This window comes from Zootoca vivipara, chromosome 3 (assembly GCF_965207765.1).
Source record: "Zootoca vivipara chromosome 3, rZooViv2.hap1.1, whole genome shotgun sequence".
Classification (NCBI taxonomy): Eukaryota; Metazoa; Chordata; class Lepidosauria; order Squamata; family Lacertidae; genus Zootoca; species Zootoca vivipara.
This window is the reverse complement of record NC_142586.1, coordinates 89160476-89180802: the sequence shown is the minus strand read 5'-3', so window position 1 is coordinate 89180802 and position 20327 is coordinate 89160476. Positions and strand designations below refer to the sequence as shown.

The following is a 20327-nucleotide window of genomic DNA, read 5'->3' as shown; positions in this document are numbered from 1 at the left end:
ATCGTATGAATATGAGTAAATAAACAAGCCACCAAGGAACAAACATGTCGAGTGCGATTCAGGCACGAACTAACTCAGGGGTGACTAATCCTGATTCAGGGCCATGATCCACTCGACCCACCACCCTGAAAATCTTTCTGACCCACCAAGACCCCCAAGCAATTTTGGTGGTGATAGCATTTTTTTTTAAAGTAGACACAGTGCTAGAGTGAGCTGAGCGTAGTGCCCTAATAGAGATGCAAATTTCCTCCTCCACTCTCCATGGATCAGCTGAGGGAGAGGGCTATGTGTTTGCCTACCTTTGCCTCTGTGTAGGTACTTAGGTGCGTGAGAAAGGACCCACTTTTGGCCACCGTCCATGACTGGCAACCCCAGAGGGTTGGCTAAGGGTGAATGTGGTCCTTGGCCCAGATCTCTGATCTGCAGGAGGTGGTTTGAAGACTCCATAAATTAGACTACTACACCTAGTGTAAAAATAAATAAATCAGGTTGTAATGTAGCAAGGCATGCTAGGAGGGGTAGAAGAAACAAAAGCAACATTTAGCAGTGCCTTGCAGCTACTTTGAAGTCTCAATTCCTTCTCAGAGGGCAGGCAGGGAGAGGCATTGCTATTCTTTCTGCAGCTGCTCCTACTGCTACCTGTTTAAGTTGCTTCAGGAAAGCATAGCCATGCTGAGAAGGAAGGGGAGGAGTACCGGTAGCAGCTCTAGGGTGGCTTTGCAAGACACTTATCCATGCTGGTGTTGCTCACTAGCTGCATAAATTGTTGCTGGGGAGCAGGCCAGCAATAAAGCACCAGTGTCTGTGAAGTTGACTCTTTATTCAAAGAAACGTGATCACAGCAACTCTTCCCAGTAGGTCTTACCCCAATGAAGCAAGGTCCCTGCCTTCCCACCGCTCTTCCTCCACAGGTTCCTTTCCCGGCGCCTAAGGCTCTGTCGGCCTTGTATCTTGTTGTTCCACCCTCTTCATTCCTCTTTGTGTTCTGGGAGACCAGGTGGAAGGGCAGCTGGTGGCAGCAGGAGGGGGGGGGGGCTCCCTGGCTTCTTCAGCATCCTGCCTCCACTCTGCCTCTTGGGCCTCCTCTGCTTCTGCTTCTGCTTCTGGACTGCTCTCTGCCACAGCCTCTTCCTGCTCACCAAACCCTGTTACCTCTTCAGCTTCCGACACCACCGCCTCCCAGTCTGCTTTCTATGATCATTGTCATCCCAGCCTGGCTCTGAGCCATCTTCCCCTGGAGGTTCCTTCGGGGGTTCCCAAGCTGGTGCCTCCCCCCACTCCTTTGCATCCAGCCAGTCCATGACAATTACCGTATATACAGTACCATGGTGGAGGGAACTTGTAGCTCAGTGGCAGAGCACAAGATTTCATGGAGGTCCCAGTTTCAGTGCCTAGCAGCAGTTTCAGGGGCTGGGAAAGTCCTCTGTTGGAAACCTTGGCGGTTAGCAGACAATACTGAACTAGATACACCAAAGGTGTTACTTAGTCGAAGACATCTTCAGTTAAGGCGATCAGTCTATTGGACAATTTTAGATGCTCTATGCCTTTCAAATAATTAAAATACAGTTGTTTTAAAAATGTTGAAGGGAGAACTTCCTAGTTCAACCAACGCGAAGCCATCCTTGTTGTAACATTGGTCCCTCTTCAGGCACCTTGAAAAATGAATAATGAACCTGCCTTAAAAGGCCACAAGATGTCACTACTGTGCTACAGATAGAGTGCTAAGGCAAATCTAAAAAGATGTAGTATAAACACTGGGAAACACAAATCTAAAAAGATGTAGTATAAACAACTGGGAAACACTGGCCTGCGAGCGCTCCAGTTGGAGAATAGCCTTTACCAAAGGTGTCATGGGCTTTGAAGAAACTTGATCTCAGGACGCAAGGTAGAAACGTGCTAAGAGGAAGGCACGCTTGGCAAATCCACACCGTGATCAACTCCCCCCCCCGGAAACCAATGTCCCCACTGTGGAAGCACGTACGGATCCAGAACTGGCCTCCACAGTCACTTACGGACTCATTGTTAAAACCGTGTTTATGGAAGACAATCTTACTTTGCTACACGTGAGAAGAAGAAGAAGAAGAAGAAGAAGAAGAAGAAGAAGAAGAAGAAGAAGAAGAAGAAGAAGAAGAAGAAGAAGAAGAAGAAGAAGAGGAAGAAGAGCAGCGCTCTTTAAGGCCTCTGTGAAAAAGAAGTTGTATTTCCTTGTCCTCCTTTTTTTTAAAAGGCTCCCCAAGCAGAATAGGCTGCAGCTATCAAAATGAGTTACAGATAGATGACCCAACTAAGGATACCCATGATCCAAATATGAACACATAGTCTTTGCAAACAAAATAATTTCAAAACTAAAACATGCATCCATTTCTATCCTCCAAAGCAAAACTTTGCATGGCTGGACAGATATTTGCTAGCACTACTGTCAAGCAGAACAATTTTTGCATGGCAAAGGATGGCAGCGTTTGTTTAGCACACTTTCCCCCTGGAGTTGCCTATGTTCCTAAAATAATGTTTGCTTTTAACAAGAATGCAAATCCTGGGCAAGCTTACAGGGAGCAACTGAACTGTGGTGTGACTCATTTCTGATTAGGCATGCATAGGATTGCACGTACCGACAGCCTCTCCTGACTTCAGTGGTCATGCCTGAAGAGCGTTTATTCCGAAGAATAAACTCAGCAAATGTTTGGGCACTGTGTGTGTGTATGGGAGAAGAAACACTCCCCATCCATTTCAGATTAAGTCAGATACTAGAACATTTTGTAGGGATGATGTGGGAAACCTCTTTAAGAGAGTGAGGCTGGCTAGCTAAAATAGAGGGGGGGGGTTCAACCTTCACACATACTTGTATGGGGGCATTCCCATGCCACTGGGAAATAGGTAACCACATGGGTTAGTAGTGTGGTCTGGTTCTAACGTAGCAATGGATTCAGACCTTCCCCAGTGATATTCCATCTCCTTGCAGAGCATACAAACAGGCCTATTACTATGGGGGGGGGAGAACCCCTCACTTAAAAAAAGGTCCAAGTGGAAGAGGAATGGATCATTTCAGGTTTGAACCGTTAGGAAAGAAGTCGCCATTTGCTATCCCTGCATTTGGAATTACACCGCAGCGTTCTCTAGAGAGCCATACACTTACATCACTCTTGGGGTATTGATACCTTTTCACGCAGCTTATTATGTAATTTTTGTATAGTATTTGGACTTGAGAACGCCAGATCTTTGTGGCAATGGGGGTGGGAGTTCCAATTGTAATATAAAGCTTTTAGTGTACAGCTCATTACACAGTAGTTTACTAATTTATTTTAAGGCACAACTTTGGCTTGGCGAGTTGCATTTTTACTCCCCTGTTAAGAACGTTCAACAAAGGAACTCAAAAACAGTTTCAAGTGAATTCTAACTGATTCAAAGGGGAAATGTGTATGAGATCATTATGCCATTTCTCCCTTTGGAACGATTATACATTTTTGGGGTGTGTACCTAAAGATATGTGTGATGTGATACAGGCACACACTGCAAATAGGAAGAACAATGGTGAACAGCAGCATAACTGTTCTATTTGGATCAGTTTAATTTCTTTCATAATTGCAAAATATAATGTTGTAACCCACCTGGGACGTTATGCTGAAGAGCTGGAAACAAATTTTATGAATAAAATAACTTTTTAGGAGGATTTTATCGTATATCTGATCACAGAGTTCATAGTAAACACATTATGGTACTGTCATTAATTTTTTTATTTCAAACTTGGCAGCCCAAGTCATTAGCCAACAAGCAGAATGTGTCCTGACTTGTCAGCAACAACTCCCTTGTTTTAGCAGAATCAAACATACATCAGAAATTCTGGTTGACTATCATCCATCACAACTGGGCTGGCGCCTGCCTTGGCAGGTCACGAGTCTTGCAGGCATTGTTTCAAAAGTGCTTTTCTACATTTGAATCGTGTATCAGCACTGGACTGAAGCCAATTTGTTAGCCAGCATCTGAACCATCGATGTCTATACTTGCCAGTTCGTTTCCAAGCATAATTCAACGTGTTAGCAACTACCTTTAAAATCTCTAAATGGGCTAAGTAAGATTGCCACTTTCTAGATCAGGGTGCTCCAACATGCAGCCTAGGGGCCTTCAATGCCCTCTTTGGCAGCCCTCAGCAACATTTGAGTCCTCCTCACCCCCAGCCCTTGTGCTGCCTGCAAGATGCTAGGCCTTGAGACAGAGGCATGAAGGCTCTGGCAGGGTCCTAGAATCCACCAGCCCCCTTCCCAAAGCCTAGTTAGCACTTTCCCAGTTTTGGGAAGCAGCCTGCAGGTTCCATGTCAAAGGACTTTTGAGCCCCACTTGATATGAACAGTTGGCCCACCCTGTTCTAGATCATCCTGTCCGCTTCCCAAAGTCTGGTGCTGACTGCAGAGGCCCTTTGTTGGGTCTGACTTTTGGGAGATGTGCAATTGGCTTGGAGGAAAGGGCTCTTACTGGACACCCTCATGCTATAGAATACCTCCGCCATTGCCTCTTGCTGTCAGTTGGCAAAAACATTCCTGTTCCAGCAAGCTTTTGCTGTGCTGGGTTTGCAGAGCCTGTTTTTATATTGTTTTCATGAGCTGTAGCATTTTGATTGTTGTAAGCTGCTCTCGGTAACGTGAATGGATTTGGAGGACAGGATACAAAACTTCGAAAAGAGAAATAATCGAGCAAACAGAAACTGGTTTTTCCTTGTGCTTAAGGTTATGCCCTCTTTACAGTCTGCCAAGGATGGTTCAGTAGAGCTTTGGATGGGGTAAAATAATACAACGTTCACTTTTTTTAAACATAAGATTAACTTTTATTTCATAAGGTAACTAGATACCAAGTGGCAGAGTCAGAAACAATCTAGAAAACCAGCAAAGCAAAAAGAATGGACATGATGGAAGAACTAGGACAGAAGAAAGCAACCTGATTCCAATGATAATTATTTAGGCAGACTTACATATTAATGCCATGCACATTAGGTATAGAAGTGATTACAGAAAATTAGTATGCATTTCATACAGTTTTAATGTGAGATTAAGGCACTTTTGTTTTATAGAGAACACACACTGTGTTTGCACTCTCCCCTCCCCCTATTTTGTCACTTTGGCAGAAAACTCCTGTCCCAGTTAATGCTACAACTGGAACTGAATTATATTAAAAGCAGAACTTAAATCAATTCATGGATATTTTACAGATTAGTGAAATATACACTTCACATATATATATATATGCACACACTAAAATTCAGCAATGTGAGCTGTAACTGGTTTTTACAAAATTAAGCTATGTATTTGTATGTACATTTTATCAAATCTAAGTCTTGAATTAGGTACTTATCAATATAAAAACTGAATTAATTTACTCAACAGCCCCCCCTTACTAGGTTATGTTAGCATCCTATCTTAGTGGTTTGCAACTTTAAGACAAATTTATGTTAGACCACAGCAGCTGCCAAGGAAAAGAAATGCAGGTCTAGAGTTCATTTTATTAAGCGACACACAAGACGTTAGGTGCCATTATAACTATAGCTTAGATTGGGTTTTATTACAAATGCAAGGGCCAACAGCAAGCCAAAGACCACCTTCCCAAAACTTGCAAGAAATTATTGCTGTTAAATGAATGTATATATAAAATTAAGCGGGGAATGAAAGGTTAATACAAGAATGTTAAGTACAAGCAATGGACTTGAATCTGATACTAGTAGAGAATTTCGTAATACCAAGCTACTTTCATGTTTGTCTGACTTGCCTGCTCTGATTTACAAGGAAGCTACCGTATCAACTTAGGTTGCAAAGGTTCTCAGTAAGCAGTCCGTTGTAGGCAGCACCATCAGCAGCAGTTATGGCATCCAAATAGTGATAAATAGTTGCTAAATGAAAGGACTTACTACTTTTCAAGTGTTGTTTTGGTTTTGTAGGTATATGGTACATGAAGTCTTAAACATAATGTAGATGGCACAGTAGCTCTCTACTGTTAAGCAAGTTCCATACAAGATGCTTTCTCAATTGCGTCTGATTGTGAAAAACTAAAATATTACTTTTCTCCCCAGATTTTGCCTGTCAGGATGAAAACAGATACTTGTGGTTCCTATTGTTGGAAAGTAACTGAAGACAGTTATCCATTTTCATGTCATTTAAATATTTTAAAACACTGAACTTCTAAAATTCCACTAGGCTAGCCTTCCCCAACTCGGTGCCTTCTAGATGTTTTGGACTACATTGGCAAAGGTTGCAATAGACCATGTGGTCGCTTATTTCTTAAACCATTGCTACTTTGGTACGTTTGTGCAAGGAAAACACTCAACCTTGAAGGAAAACGAAGCAAAGACAGGTCTTGTGCTTGAAAAGAGGGGTTGCTTTTGTTTAATTCTAAATTGGAGAGTTTTATTAAGATCTTGAAAGTGGCGATTTCAGAGAGATCCAGGTGGCATGTATGAAATTTCTGCCTCTTGAGGTTAAATTTCTCAGATAACTGCTGCCTTCCTTGTGCCTGGGTGCAATGCACTTGCTATAGCTTTTTCTTGATCTCATTTTGCTTCAGATATTGTTAAATTTTCTATCAAGCCAGATCTGCTTTTTGAAAGTTGCATGGAGAGCCTTGGAAATTAAGTGGCAGCACGAATCTCTCCAAGTGGAACATGTGCTGTTCTGTCAGCCTGGTTAAGCCAAGGTCAAGATCCAATATTCAGTAAGGGGACTATCAGCTCTATTTATATAATGTGCCTTGGAAAGTTGAAGGCAGCAATTGTCTCTCCTGCTTCCTTCAGCCTCCCTGACTGTCCAGAACTGAGAGGTGTAATGCCTTTCTCATGGGTTTCTGTCTGCCCTATTAGGTTGGGTCACACAAATCATTCAACCCAATATAAAGGTAAAGGACCCCTGACAGTTAAGGCCAGTCACAGACGACTCTGGGGTTACGGCGCTCATCTCGCTTTACAGGCCGAGGGAGCTGGTGTTTGTCCACAGTCAGTTTTTCTGGGTAGGGGAACAAAAAAGTGGGCCGTTTTCCTCACAGGGTTCACAGTCCAATCACTTCCCTGCCACCCAGCACCTGCACTCAGCCCCAGTCAAAGTGATTCTCCCCACACTCAGCCCAATGCAGTATTTCCTGTCCCTCTCCAGGTGGTTTGTCCATCCCTTTTTTGTAAACAAAGGGAGGGAAACCTGCAGCCCTCCAGATATTGCTGGACTCTCTCAACAAGCTCAGCCAGCACGTTCAAGGGTGATGGAAGCTGTAGACCAGCAAACACTTATCAAGGTCATAGTTTGCTCCATCCCTGTTGTGAACCGATCATCATGGAATCTTACAATGTTCCTGCCAACATATGTTTCTCTTTTTTCTTTCTTTCTTTCTTTCTTTCTTTCTTTCTTTCTTTCTTTCTTTCTTTCTTTCTTAAGAAAAGAATTAAAGGAATTTAATTCTGCCTAGACTCATTCAATGCTGAGCTGGTTTAGAGAACGCTTTAAGAAGGCACTGCTAATGTGAAGAACACATTAAAGGCCTTTACAAGAAGAAGGTGATCATGAAGCATTTGCGCCTGTCATGACCGAGATGGAAAGAAGAATCAAAATAACGACACTGGCTTTGTTCACCAGCTGCTAATGATTATACCATCACCCTTGGAAATGCCTCAAAGAGATGGCAAGAAGAAAAGGATGTTAAATGCTACTGGGCACAACAGCTACGGCACAAGCAAATCTGGTGACCTTGTGTTTTCCCATGGTGGCTGTGTGGATCAACACACAACTGCTAGCGCCTGCCAACACCATCTGGCATAATTGAGCAAAGGTGGCAGCAGCAAGAACAGGACAACCCACCTACCAAAGAAGAGCTGCATGAGTGACAGAAGTGGGGAGGGACATTTGCCATGAAAAACTCGAGAGCAATGACTGGATCCTGGGAAATGAACCAATTGTGGAGGCAATATGGGGGAGTGCTAATGAGGAAGCTGCAGGAACAAGGACTGTGCTTCTTGTGCTTCATACCAAAACCTTGCTGTATGTGGTTCTTAAGAACTTTGATCATGCTGACATGGTATCATTCTGCTCCCCAAACTTACACAATAATTTATATGCAGTGCACTAAACTTTGATGGGATTGGTGGCTTCTCCCCCCCCCCCCCAGCAAGTGACAACAGCCCTCCCCTCCTTCATGGGAGATGTATGATAGCTTGGCAGCCTTTAATTACTAGGACATAATTTTTGAAAATGAAATGTCCCAGTGTACCGGTAGTTATTTGCATAAGGTGATATCCAGTGGTTACTCATACTCCAAACAGACTCTTCAAAGTAAGATAAGTCCATTTATTTCCAAGTATGATTTAGTTGGACAAATATTTCTTTTGAGTGTATAAAGTATTTAAATCCTATTTATGGAGCGTCACACTTTACTTGTTTTTAACGAACTACCTCATGCCTATATAGTTGAAATTCCAACAGTAGTCAGCAGAGGGAAACCTAGGCTTACACAATCCAATGACCTCAAAATGCTGTTTCCTAAGTGAAAGGCATATGGTTACTTACTTAAGTGTTTTAACAATGATCCATCATACTCCCTTTCCAGCCTCAAATCAGATGTTTATGCTTTTACTGTCCCGCCTCCTCTGCTTCTGTTTCCTACATATACCAGCAACTTATCCCCTTTCTAATGTCACTGTCAAGATACCCACATACTCTCCACTTGATGGAAAAGTGCTCCCTGGTGCCATTTAATTAATGAAGCCCATAATTTCTCTTTGACCTCATTAATGTCTGATCTTGTCTTTCGAATTTAAACAGGGAGCTTTTTATGATCTAGTCCAGGCATGGCCAATCTTGGCCCTCCAGCTGTTTTGAGACTATGGTACAACTCCCATCATTCCTAGCTAACAGGACCAGTGGCCAGGGATGATGGGAATTGTAGTCCCAAAACAGCTGGAGGGCCAGGTTTGGCCATGCCTGATCTAGTCCAGGCACCCCCAAACTTCAGCCCTCCAGATGTTTTGGACTACAATTCCCACCTTCCCCAACCACTGGTTCTGTTAGCTAGGGATCATGGGAGTTGTAGGCCAAAACATCTGGAGGGCCGCAGTTTGGGGATGCCTGATCTAGTCTGCCAAATCACATAAATGACATTACCTAGAAAGTGAGAAGCGATTTGAGTGAAAGGGTGGAAGCTTGACAAAGCAAGCATCACAAATCACTTTTGCGTCATATCCAACACAAGATGTTAGCAAAGAAAAAAAAGGGGGGACTAATGGGTTAAAAGAAATGAAACAAAGGAACAAGCACAAACAACTGTTTGGACAAAATGTATGGTGTTGCTTTTGTGTAGCGTAATGTAGTGTGGTGGTGGTGTGTGTTGGCGGCGGCGGCAGGGGGGGGGGTATGGGGAGCCTGGATGGAGACAAAACAAAGCTCAAAAGCAACTTCAAGATGAAATAGAGCCACTTCCTTGGATTCAGCAGAAGTTTTGAATTATGAGCGTTATTTGTTACATTCTTTGTGGAGGTAGCATGTTTAGTATGCTATGAATTTAGGACAATAGAAATAGATCAACGCCAAGGAGGAGGAATCAGTTTCTCATTATGACATCAAGTCTCATAAACAATAGCAGCAGCATGTATATATTGCAATTTTATTTCATCTGCTCAAACAAAACAAAGTTAGCATTTTAAGAAATTTTAAAATGACACAATATGGTAAAAATAGCAGAGAATTAACTGAAAAAGAAAAACTCAAAAGGAGGTAAAACTAAATGCATGAAAATTCAACATTCATTAGTGTTTCATCTTCAGTTTTGATTGACACTTGATGCTTGCAAACTTTTTGAACAATGAACTTTGTTTCATGACAACTCTGAAGAGATTTCAGCACCAGCACTAAGATTTGTACATTCAGTTTGTTTGCAATTGACTTGTTAGCCACTTGTGTATGAATAGGACAGATTTATCACAGATCAGATCACAGTGTTGAGGAAAGCAATACCTTCCTGGAATTAAAAGTGATCCCCTAAAACATATTCAGCTTAAGGCATCCGCTGTACAAAAGCACAGGAACCATCATAACATTTTTTAAAAGAACAGTAATTAAAATAACCTAAGCTTCCTCTGTAGCTCATTTTAATTACAGGACTATCTAGCAATGGCATAGCTGTCATTAAAACAGCCTTAATTTACAGTTTAACTAAAATTGGATTTCCTGGAACGGTCCAATTCAGGATCACATAACTATGCATGTAGAAAGAGTACAAAGACCTGTTTCTTTTTTCCTTTCGCACAGAAATCATGTTATTTTTAGACCAAGGCACAAAACGTTTAGTGCATTAACCAGTTTCGTTCACAATCTAGTAACTCAGTTTTCTTACCTTTGGACCACTTACACCTCTAACATTCTGCTAGGCTATCTCTGAATTTTCTTTACAAACAAAATCAGACATGATTTCTGAAAAGAGTAAGCATTTAGGGTTATACTGTTTAATCAGAAATTACTTTTAAAAGATGAAAATGCCTCCTCTTAATTTGAGAGCAACATCTGTTTGCCTTGTTATTTTTAAAAATGCCTTCAACTAATGCATGCAGATAACACTTAAAAAAAATGTAACCACTGATTTTTGGATCATATTTTATATGCCATACTTCCATCTTACAGAAAGAGGGGAAACAGAGAATGTCCTCAATGAAAACTTTAAGCAGCAATAAGCAGCTGTTAATTTGCTTTGGTGCCCAACACTTGGGAGGATATGGTAAATAAAGCTTTCTTATGAACTAAACTGGATGAACATGAGTAATTCAAGAAAATGAATAATTCTGTCCATAGCCACAAGTTGTTGTTTTTCAAATCAGCATAGCTCACAAGATAAATATGGCACTATTATATAGCATGGAGAATTTAAGAGGCAGTGGGAATTATAGATCGTTGCACATTATTTGCTGAATTACAACATTTAAAATTGCAGGATTCCCCACCCCATCCCTTTCTGGAAGTTTGCATGGGATATCTTAGTAAAAGTTTGGACACTGGAATAGGAGATGGAACAAAGTGAATTTCATCTTTGAAGCATATGTTGTTGACACCACTGTTCTTAAGACTTTCCATCGTGTGACTTTGTGCATCAATATTTGACCTCCTAGACTACTTGGCCCTCCAGCTGTTTTGGGACTACAGTTCCCATCATCCCTGACCACTGGTCCTGTCAGCTAGGGATGATGGCAGTTGTAGTCCCAAAGCAGCTGGAGGGCCAGGTTTGGCCGTACCTGACCTAGGTTCACTGCATGGTTAAAGGAACAGGAGCAAGCTGTAGGAAAATGTGCACCTTTCCTGGCATGGCCTGCCCACCCCCCGGCTCCATAACCCTGGTTACAGGCAGCACTGGCACCAAAAGCTTTTCCAGTCCTGGTTAAAATATTATCTTGTCAAGTTTGGGGCCAGTGATGATGCAACTGTTAACCAAGATTCAGAGATGGGGAGAAGGGCAGGAGGAATTTACGATGGGGAGAGGTTGGGAAGAAGTACATGATCCCATGACCTGCTCCTAGTCTCTTAAACTGGGATTAAAGGATTGGCAGCATAAATAACACCTGCACTATGCTCACTCCCAAATTAAGTAGAAACTGACCTCAATGCACAGGTTCAAGTAGCTGCTGTGGAAAGACTGCTCTGTACTACTTTTGTATGCCTCTTTTTTTTAAAAAAAATTACCTCTAAGTTTAATCATGATGCTTAACTTTATACCAAGTTAAGAAAAAGAAGCAAAATTGCTTAAGGGTTTCCAAACCTCTTACTGAAGCATTACTAATTTTGAAATACAAACAAAATGATACAAAAAATTATTAAGTATCTGCTTCTATTTAACATGGTTACTGATAAGTCACAACATTTTCCTTATTATTACACATGCATGCAATATAAGGAAAAATAGTGCAGTAATTAATACAAATTTTTTTAAATAAAAAAAGTCACCCTACCCCCAACCCTACACCTCCCAAGTTTTGCCTGGGCATTAACTAGGCCTTACTGTAAAAAGGCTACTTAATATTTGTGGCATGCAAGGATGTTTTAAATTAAAAAGCCAACTCTGTGGTTGTGTTATATTACAAAAATGTCTACATGCATAAATCTTAAAAGCTCAAAAACCTACGGTAAGTCTCTAACAATCTAACAATTTACATTTGACCATTGATTTGTTTTCTGGAGAAGTCTTAGATTTGGTAAAGCATTACAATTTAGGAAGGCATCTACATCTTTATACTCAGAACAGCATTTGCGTTTTCCCCTACAAAACTGTACGAAGGCTAACTAGAGAGGCTTCCTATCATAAGATTCCAAAACTCAATATATCATCACATCCTAGAAGATCTCTCATTCACCAATATGGTATTTTACAGCATACTCTTATCTGTTCTTTATTTTGTGAACTGAAGTCATGTTTGATCTTTAATTCATGGAAACACGCCATATGATAGGAAGACTAACCTGAGATACATTTGTACAACAGTATAACTTGCTAAACCCTTCATTAAGAAAACCTCTCTGAAAAGCCTTCCCAAGCTTTTCTCTCTCCTCTCTCTCTCTCTCTTTCTCTTAGTCTTAATGAATTGTGAATGTGCAGCTTCATCTCGATATGAAAACATTTCAATGCAGTGTGATCTCGTCTGACAGGTATAGGGTTTTCTGCATAAATCGGTTACCGCAACTTAAGAACATTTTCCACCAGGTTTAAAGTCAGAAAACAGCAGCAAAGGGAAATCGTATACCGAAGTGATGTCTGAAAGCTTTCAGAATCTTGCCCTTCTTCCAAGTGTATTTTTTTCCATTTTCTTCTAACAGCTCGCAAAATGTAGTCGATTTTGTGCCAAGACCAGTGGTCACAACGGCTAAGTCCTACTATGCTGTATTCGACTTGCTCAGTTCTTGCCGGATTGCTGATTTGGAAAGAGGAGGGAAATTGCTGTTAAAATCTGTAGTCTCTCAACAGAGAAAGGATGTGGTCTGTTCATTTGAGAAAACCTGTATCAAGACAATGTTTCCTCAAACGTAGAAGAAGAAGAGTTTGGATTTGATATCCCGCTTTATCACTACCCGAAGGAGTCTCAAAGCAGCTAACAATCTCCTTTTCCCTTCCTCCCCCACAACAAACACTCTGTGAGGTGAGTGAGGCTGAGAGACTTCAGAGAAGTGTGACTAGCCCAAGGTCACCCAGCAGCTGCATGTGGAGGAGCGGAGATGCGAACCCAGTTCCCCAGATTACGAGTCTACCGCTCTTAACCACTACCCCACACTGGCATGTGGTACAGACAATGTGGCTATAGGTAAAAGGTAAAGGTATAGGGACCCCTGGATGGTTAAGTCCAGTCAAAGGCGACTACGGGATTGTGGCGCTCATCTCACTTCAGGCCGAGGGAGCTGCATTATAGTGTGATAGTCCCAAAAAGACTAATAAACTGAAACTGAATTCTGACAAGATGAAGGCTCTGTTGCTAGGTGTTTCTATGGTCTGGGAATTAGGTAGACCGCACGCTCTAAATGGGATTATATTCCCCATGAAAAAGCAGGTACATAGCCTGGGTGTTTTCTTGGATCCAGCTTTGTCCAGGGAAGCCCAAGTGGTTCTGGTGGTGCTGAGTGCCTTTTCCCAGCTCTAGCTGGTTTACAGCTATTGTTATTCTGGGATGGATAGCTTTGTCACAGTAAACCATGCTCTGGTAATCTAATGTTCTGGGAGCCAGCCTAAGTACATAATAAAGTGGGGCAGGGTCATTATCCAGAGCTTTTAATCTGCAGTCTGCTTTAGATTCCAAGTTTAAATTCGAACATCACCTTTTGAAGGTAGGCCAGTTTAACAGATATTTACACCACCATTTTATAGATAGGGAAGTTGAGGCAAAACAGTGACTTGCCCCAAAACTAGATATAAATTCAGGTAGGAGTGGATAGAGGCCTCATGGACCTGAAGTGAAACTCTTGATCCAATTGAAACATACTCCTCCATTGTAATTGTGATAGTGGAACATTTGGGGGTCAGGATCATGTGCCAATGAAAGGTGAGCATGTGAGGTCTGAGAATTTTCCATTTCAAATCCCTAACCCATACAATTCCATCCTTAAAATCCTGAAAATCAGTCATAGGTTGAAATACTCACCATCAATTAACTCTTCTTTTAGTTTTGTTAATTCCTTCCTCATTTCATCTAAAATATCCTATGTATCAGAACAGAATTAAAAAGTCAAAAGTTTTGCCCAAGGCAATTTAAAAGGTATCGAAATTGAAAAAGATTCAACAAGCCTACTTTTAAATTTCAAGTAGCAACACTCCAAATGAAGTGCTTCTATGACCTAGATCAAATTACAATTCCCCTCTACTTTTGTATAGAGGTTGTGCACAGAGAGAATCCAGTGAACACAAGCTCAAAATATAGAGCTAATTCCCCTCCACCACACAAATCTGGGAATTGCGCACATACTGATTGTTGCATCTATTTGTGGAAACTTGGGGATCTCAGTGGCAAGATAGGCAAGTGTGATGGGATAAGGAAGAAAAGTGTGATTTTGCTGCCTCACTGTGTGCAGAACCCCCCACCCCAGGGAATGTTATGTAAAACAGGGGCAGTATTGATGCAATGCCTTAAAAAGAAGTGCTTATTGACAATGAAATTGGCTAAGCAGCAATTCTATGTAAGATTAGGAGGTATCCTTACATACTTCATAACCACAATTTATGAAGCCAGAAACTGGTTTCAGGCCTGTGCACTTTGCCCATGTCCCCTCTGCCATTCATTCAGAGACCCTGCTCATTTAAAACTAGAGTTCCTTATTAAGGTCAAAACTTGGAATTCTGGTTTAATGTCTGTTAATTAACCAGGATATTAAGCCCATAAGCTTAATAATGTCTGTGGGATGCATGTGTAACCACCTATGTTGGCAGTTTGACAACTGGTTAAAACCTTTTGATTAAAGTGTTTTATAGTGACTGAAGGCAGCTATATTCCGATGTTTTCTGTAGATATTTCAACAGACTGCTTTAAGACCTGCATACTAAGCATATTTGTGTTGTTGTTGTTTTTAAAATGTTTTATTGCTGTGCTTAATATTCTTTCTATCATGTTGTACACCATCATGCTGCTCAAATGGCAGAGAAATTATAGAAATAAAAGTTTGTTGTCAACCAGAAATAATTAAAGTCAATATCATAAACATTAGGACTAGAGTTCTAGTATAAAATATTTACCTGTTTCAATCTATCATAGTCTACCCCTTCAGACTGTACTCCATTCGTACTGGGTTGCCCAGAGGATGCAGATTTTGGTCTATGAAGAACAAACAACCATGGTTCAAGTTAACTATGCTACCTGCCACTTCCACCAGCAATTCAATTTGTAAGAACAGTGATCTACTGTCTACCATGCCTTTACAAACCCACCCACCCACCCCAAGTAGTTAAGAAGTCTAATTATTCTGTTTTCTTGACTGATGAGCAAACTGCTTCTGCTGGACCTAGATGGTCTTTTGCTCAAATTGAAAAATATCGGGAGAATGACAGTCTGACCATTAAAAGTAGAATGCTGCGTTGTTGATTTTAAATGCAAGTTTCACTTCCGAGTGCATTCCTTTACATAAAAAGTTATATCCTGCCTTGATATAAAGTCTTTAAAGCAGCAACAATATTAAATTATAATAATGCTTTTCTGTCCATCTAAAAACACACAGCTGATGGAAGGCCATGGGATGTTTGGTTACGTGATAAATTAGTCTGTTCATTGCTGGTGAAGCTTGGACCCAAACTTCACCATCAGTCAACAAAGGACTCCTCCTTCTGTCCACAGGCTTTTGATCTAGTGGAGGAATCCACTAAAGATATTACTTTAGGCAGGCATTGTCTCAGCCATCATACCAGATGGAGCTGCCCTGGAAACAGAATTAACCTGTGCCTCCATGGACAGCTGTGGGTCTAAAATGACCCCACGGCTGCGCACCTGAGCTACCCCATTTGGGACCAGGGAGTCCCCCACACCTGCCGCCCCTCCCAAAACAGTACTTATGTCTTCTTGGGATTCAATGTCATTATCCATTAACCACCATCCACCCTCCTGCCAACCTGGCAGTTTGAAAGCACGTTGAAGTGCAAGTAGATAAATAGGTACCGCTCCAGCGGGAAGGTAAACAGTGTATCCGTGTGCTGCTCTTGTTTGCCAGAAGCGGCTTAGTCATGCTGGCCACAGGACCCAGAAGCTGTATGCAGACTCTCTCGGCCAGTAAAGCGAGATGAGCGCCGCAACCCCAGAGTCATCCACGACTGGACCTAATGGTCAGCGGTCCCTTTACCTTTACCCTCCAACTACATCCAGTCACTCACACAGGTCCTTCACCACCATCACTAGTTCCAATTTGAGTGATTTTATCTGCAATTATTATTATTTTTGCAAAATCATTGCAAGAGATCTTGGGAGTCCCAATGGAGAAGGTGGTTCTGTTAAATTATGAATTACCTGAAAGAGTCTCATGGAACTGTTTTCAACAGATGCAATAGAGGCGGCGAAGAAAGTGTTATTCGCTGCTGCTATCGCCACTTGGTAGGCTCAACGTTGAGCTCTAACCCATGTTTGGTCCTATTCAGAACAAATTCTTCTCCATTGGTGCTCTAGCCATCTCATTCCCCTGGGCAAAACACTCTGTAGTGAAATCATTTTCCAACTCCTTATTAATGCTGTACTCATACACAATCTACTACTTAGGCTTAGTACAGTGGTACCTTGAGTTACAAACGGCTTAAGGTTACAAACTCCGCTAACGTGGAAGAGTTACTTCAAGTTGAGAACTTTGCCCCAGGATGAGAACGGAAATCGTGTGCCGGTGGCGCAGCAGCAGCAAGAGGCCCCATTAGTGAAAGCACGCCTCTAATTAAGAACAGTTTCAGGTTAAGAACGGACCTCCAGAACGAATTAAGTTCTTAACTAGAGGTACCACTGTATACCTTTATTCTAAATGTGTTACTTGTTTAATTCCTGAGGAAAGATTGCTATGACAATGTAAAATTAATAATTCAGCATCGGGCTTTCTTGAAAAAGGAAAGTAACCCCGCCCCTCTTTTTTTTATTACTGATCTTCATCTTTCACTGGATGCTTTGTTATAACAAACAAACAAACAAAATCTTTAAAGGACAAATAATTGAAGGGCTAAAAGGTATTTGATTCTTCTACTCCTTGGCACAAGATTCATTTGATACGGAACACTATCTATAGCCATAAAATACTTAGGTTTGCATTTTAATATCCAGTTTTTAAAAATAAAATCCCTCAGTTCCAGTCACATTGGGGTGGGGTGGAGGTTGTCCCCTGCAAATAAAAGACAACTACCTCGAGATAATGGGTGACTTGCTTCCATTCATTGCACTCGTTCTTTCCCAAGGCTTTCTTGTTAGTTCTGCAGGAGATAAAAATCACTGGATGTTAGTTACATACATTTGTTTACTGCTGTATAAAAGTCCTTCTCTGAGCTGTTAACAATAGTACTTTAAAAAGAGTAATCTTTATGAGCTAAGATGACTTGTACTGCTCCAATCACTTTGCGCCTGGCTGTGTACCACAGATTTAAGCAGTGACATTGAAATACTTGCTGTCTTATACATTCCACCCATTTCCCAATAACTCATATTGAATTTTACCCACAGCATGCTGAGCCAACGCTTTCAGCAAGTGATACGCTGTTACCTGAAATTCTTCCCAGGTAGACATACAAAATTTTAGACCCCAGCCATTAGGGCATTCTGTTCCTATGTACACCCATTGTACAAACTCAATCATCCTTTTTTAAAAAAGCTGCTGCTAAGAATTTTGCAATGCTGAATCACTGGCTATCCTCTACCTCACTGTCCTTTACATATTTCCTTTCAACCAGTCCTTTAAAAGGACATATATGCCCCTTAAAAAAAACTGGTTGAAAGGAAGAGTAAAAAAGGGAGCCCATATACAAGCCCTATTATGACAGGTTAAGATGGAAACGGTGGCTTCAATCACGCCTGATGTACACACAACACCTTGAACAGGCACCCCCAAACTCAGCCCTCCAGATGTTTTGGGACTACAACTCCCATCATCCCTAGCTTAACAAGACCAGTGGTCAGGGATGATGGGAACTGTAGTCCCAAAACATCTGGAGGGACGAGTTTGGGGGTGCCTGACCTTGAAGAACCCACAAGAGGTGGTGGGCTCTCCTTCTTTGGAGGTTTTTAAGCAGAGGTTGGATGGCCATCTGCCATGGATGTCTTAGCTGAGATTCCTGCATTGCAGAGGGCTGGACTGGATGAGGTTTGGGGTTCCTTCCAACACTATGATTCTATTATTCTAGGAATTCAAACATTTCTATCTTAAGAAATTTGTTGCATCCGTATTTACAGTAGGCAACAGCATCCAATTAAAAGCTGCAGAGATTGCTATTTTGCTTGTCAAACTAGAAATCCGATCTAGATATAGAACTAACGTTGTTACTGACATACTTGATTTTGGAAAGTGAACCTTAAAAGCAAGGACAATGAACGCATGGAATTTGTGTCAGCTATGTGAATGTCAGAGTTCTGTACAACTTACCAGGTGTGCTTGTTGAAGGAGGCTTTGAAGCAGAATGCTCTGGTTCCTCCTATTTAAATTAGATGAAAAATACAATCAACTTGCAAGTCTAGTCAAAATTTCTGGAGGTGAAATACAGTGGTGCCTCGCTTAACGAATGCCCTGCTTAACGAAATTTCCGCTTAACGAAATGATTTTTCGAGCGGAGCTTGCCTCGCTAGACGAATGCGGTTTACGAAAAATTCATCTAGCGAATCGCGGTTTCCCATAGGAATGCATTGAAATTCAATTAATGCGTTCCTATGGGCAAAAAAAATTCAAAAAAAAATTCAGTGCATTCCTATGGGATTCGCTAGACGAATTTTTCGCTATAAGAAAAGACCCGTGGAACGAATTAATTTCGTCTAGCGAGGCACCACTGTAATCAGATGGAACATTAAAATATTTTTTTAAAAACAGATATGAAGCACCGAAGCAGTTTTCCCCATTAAGGCAAGTTAATCTCAAAATTTAAAATACAGGTAATTTGGTTCTGAGGGTCCATGTATAAGCACAAAAATGTGTAGAATCATTTTTTGGATTCCCTGGAACCCCCCACTCTGCAAGGTGGAGGGCTGCTTACCCAGGGGTGGGAAGGTGGCCTAAGAGCTCTGGCAGGGTCCCAGAGCCCTCCTGCTGCCTTCTCAAAGCCCAGCAAGCAAGGCAACAAGCTTTAGGGCAGGAGGTGCAAGTGCTCTGAGATGCTGCCAGGTAAGCCCATGATCGCAGCTGTGTAGTGTGTGCAAAGCTGTGATCACGTAAATAAAACAAGCATAAGGTATGAGTTACCTGTAATTTGGTTATATGATATGTTGCAATTTGTCAACTTACGTTTTTTTCTTCCTTCGTTTCTGTTTCTGATGATCCCTTCTCAGCAATTCGTCTCCTTCAAGCAGGGACAAAAAGTGAACTCAGTTACTCCTTAACACTGCTTGCCAACGTATGGCTTTGCTATCACTCCTCGGCAGCTTGTGAAAATTGTCCTCCATTGAAGGATGAAACAGGCGTGAGTAAACAAATGACACTCAGCATGCAAAAACGTAAGTGTGCACACTGAAAATGTGCTCACATCATAGGCGCACCATACAGTACGCATACCAGGAATCTGAGGTGTTTATAGCTCTTTGCCATTTGCTCCCATGATGGGAAAAACACACCTGCCAAACCTGTGCAGTGAGAACTATATTAAAGATGTAAAAATTAAACCATCATCTTACCTTCTTGCCAGCAGGGCACTCATTTCTTCCATTAAGCCACTTCCTCCAAGCGGGAGGGGCCCATTCCCACGGCCAGTATCTGTTTTGGGCGAAGCAGAACTCGCTCCTCCACTGGTATTAGGAGAATCTTCATTCTTAAATTGACAAGGCACAAGATTAAAGACATGGAAATTATATTGTTAGAATGAGGAGTCAGCTTTTGTAGATGGCAACAAAGGTCTGAAAGAGTCTGAGAAAAGTTCGAAGTCTTTTAATAATTACTGGTAGGTCGCCTAATTTGACTAAGTGAAAGCCTAGCCGTACCCCAGGGCTGAGGAACCTCCAAGCTGTGCTCCTTGTTTTGTTTATTTGTGGGAGCAGCAGAAGCATAACAGCAGCTTACCCACCTATCAAATTTGACCTGCAAGGCCAATACTGGGTTACATCTGAACAGTATCCCATTACAGTCGTACCTTGGATCCCGAACGTCTTGGTATTAGGACATTTTGGCTCCCGAACGCTGCAAACCTGGAAGTGAGTGTTCCGGTTT

At 41.6% G+C, this 20327-nt stretch overlaps 1 protein-coding gene across 7 annotated transcripts in view; it reads right to left on the bottom strand.

Annotated features, from left to right (window-relative positions):
• Positions 1 to 9602: 9602 nt before the first annotated feature.
• The window catches only part of ENAH (ENAH actin regulator), an 83102-nt gene continuing 72377 nt past the window's right edge, over positions 9603 to 20327 (bottom strand). For all 7 annotated transcript variants that reach the window (XM_035111432.3, XM_035111434.3, XM_060272972.2 and 4 more), the window contains 7 exons: positions 19799 to 19932; positions 19413 to 19467; positions 18564 to 18612; positions 17334 to 17400; positions 15208 to 15286; positions 14123 to 14180; positions 9603 to 12904 (listed from right to left, as the gene is read on the bottom strand). In XM_035111432.3, the coding sequence (XP_034967323.3) occupies positions 12867 to 12904; positions 14123 to 14180; positions 15208 to 15286; positions 17334 to 17400; positions 18564 to 18612; positions 19413 to 19467; positions 19799 to 19932 (480 nt within the window). In that variant the 3' untranslated portion in view covers positions 9603 to 12866. The remainder of the gene's footprint in view (positions 12905 to 14122; positions 14181 to 15207; positions 15287 to 17333; positions 17401 to 18563; positions 18613 to 19412; positions 19468 to 19798; positions 19933 to 20327) is intronic.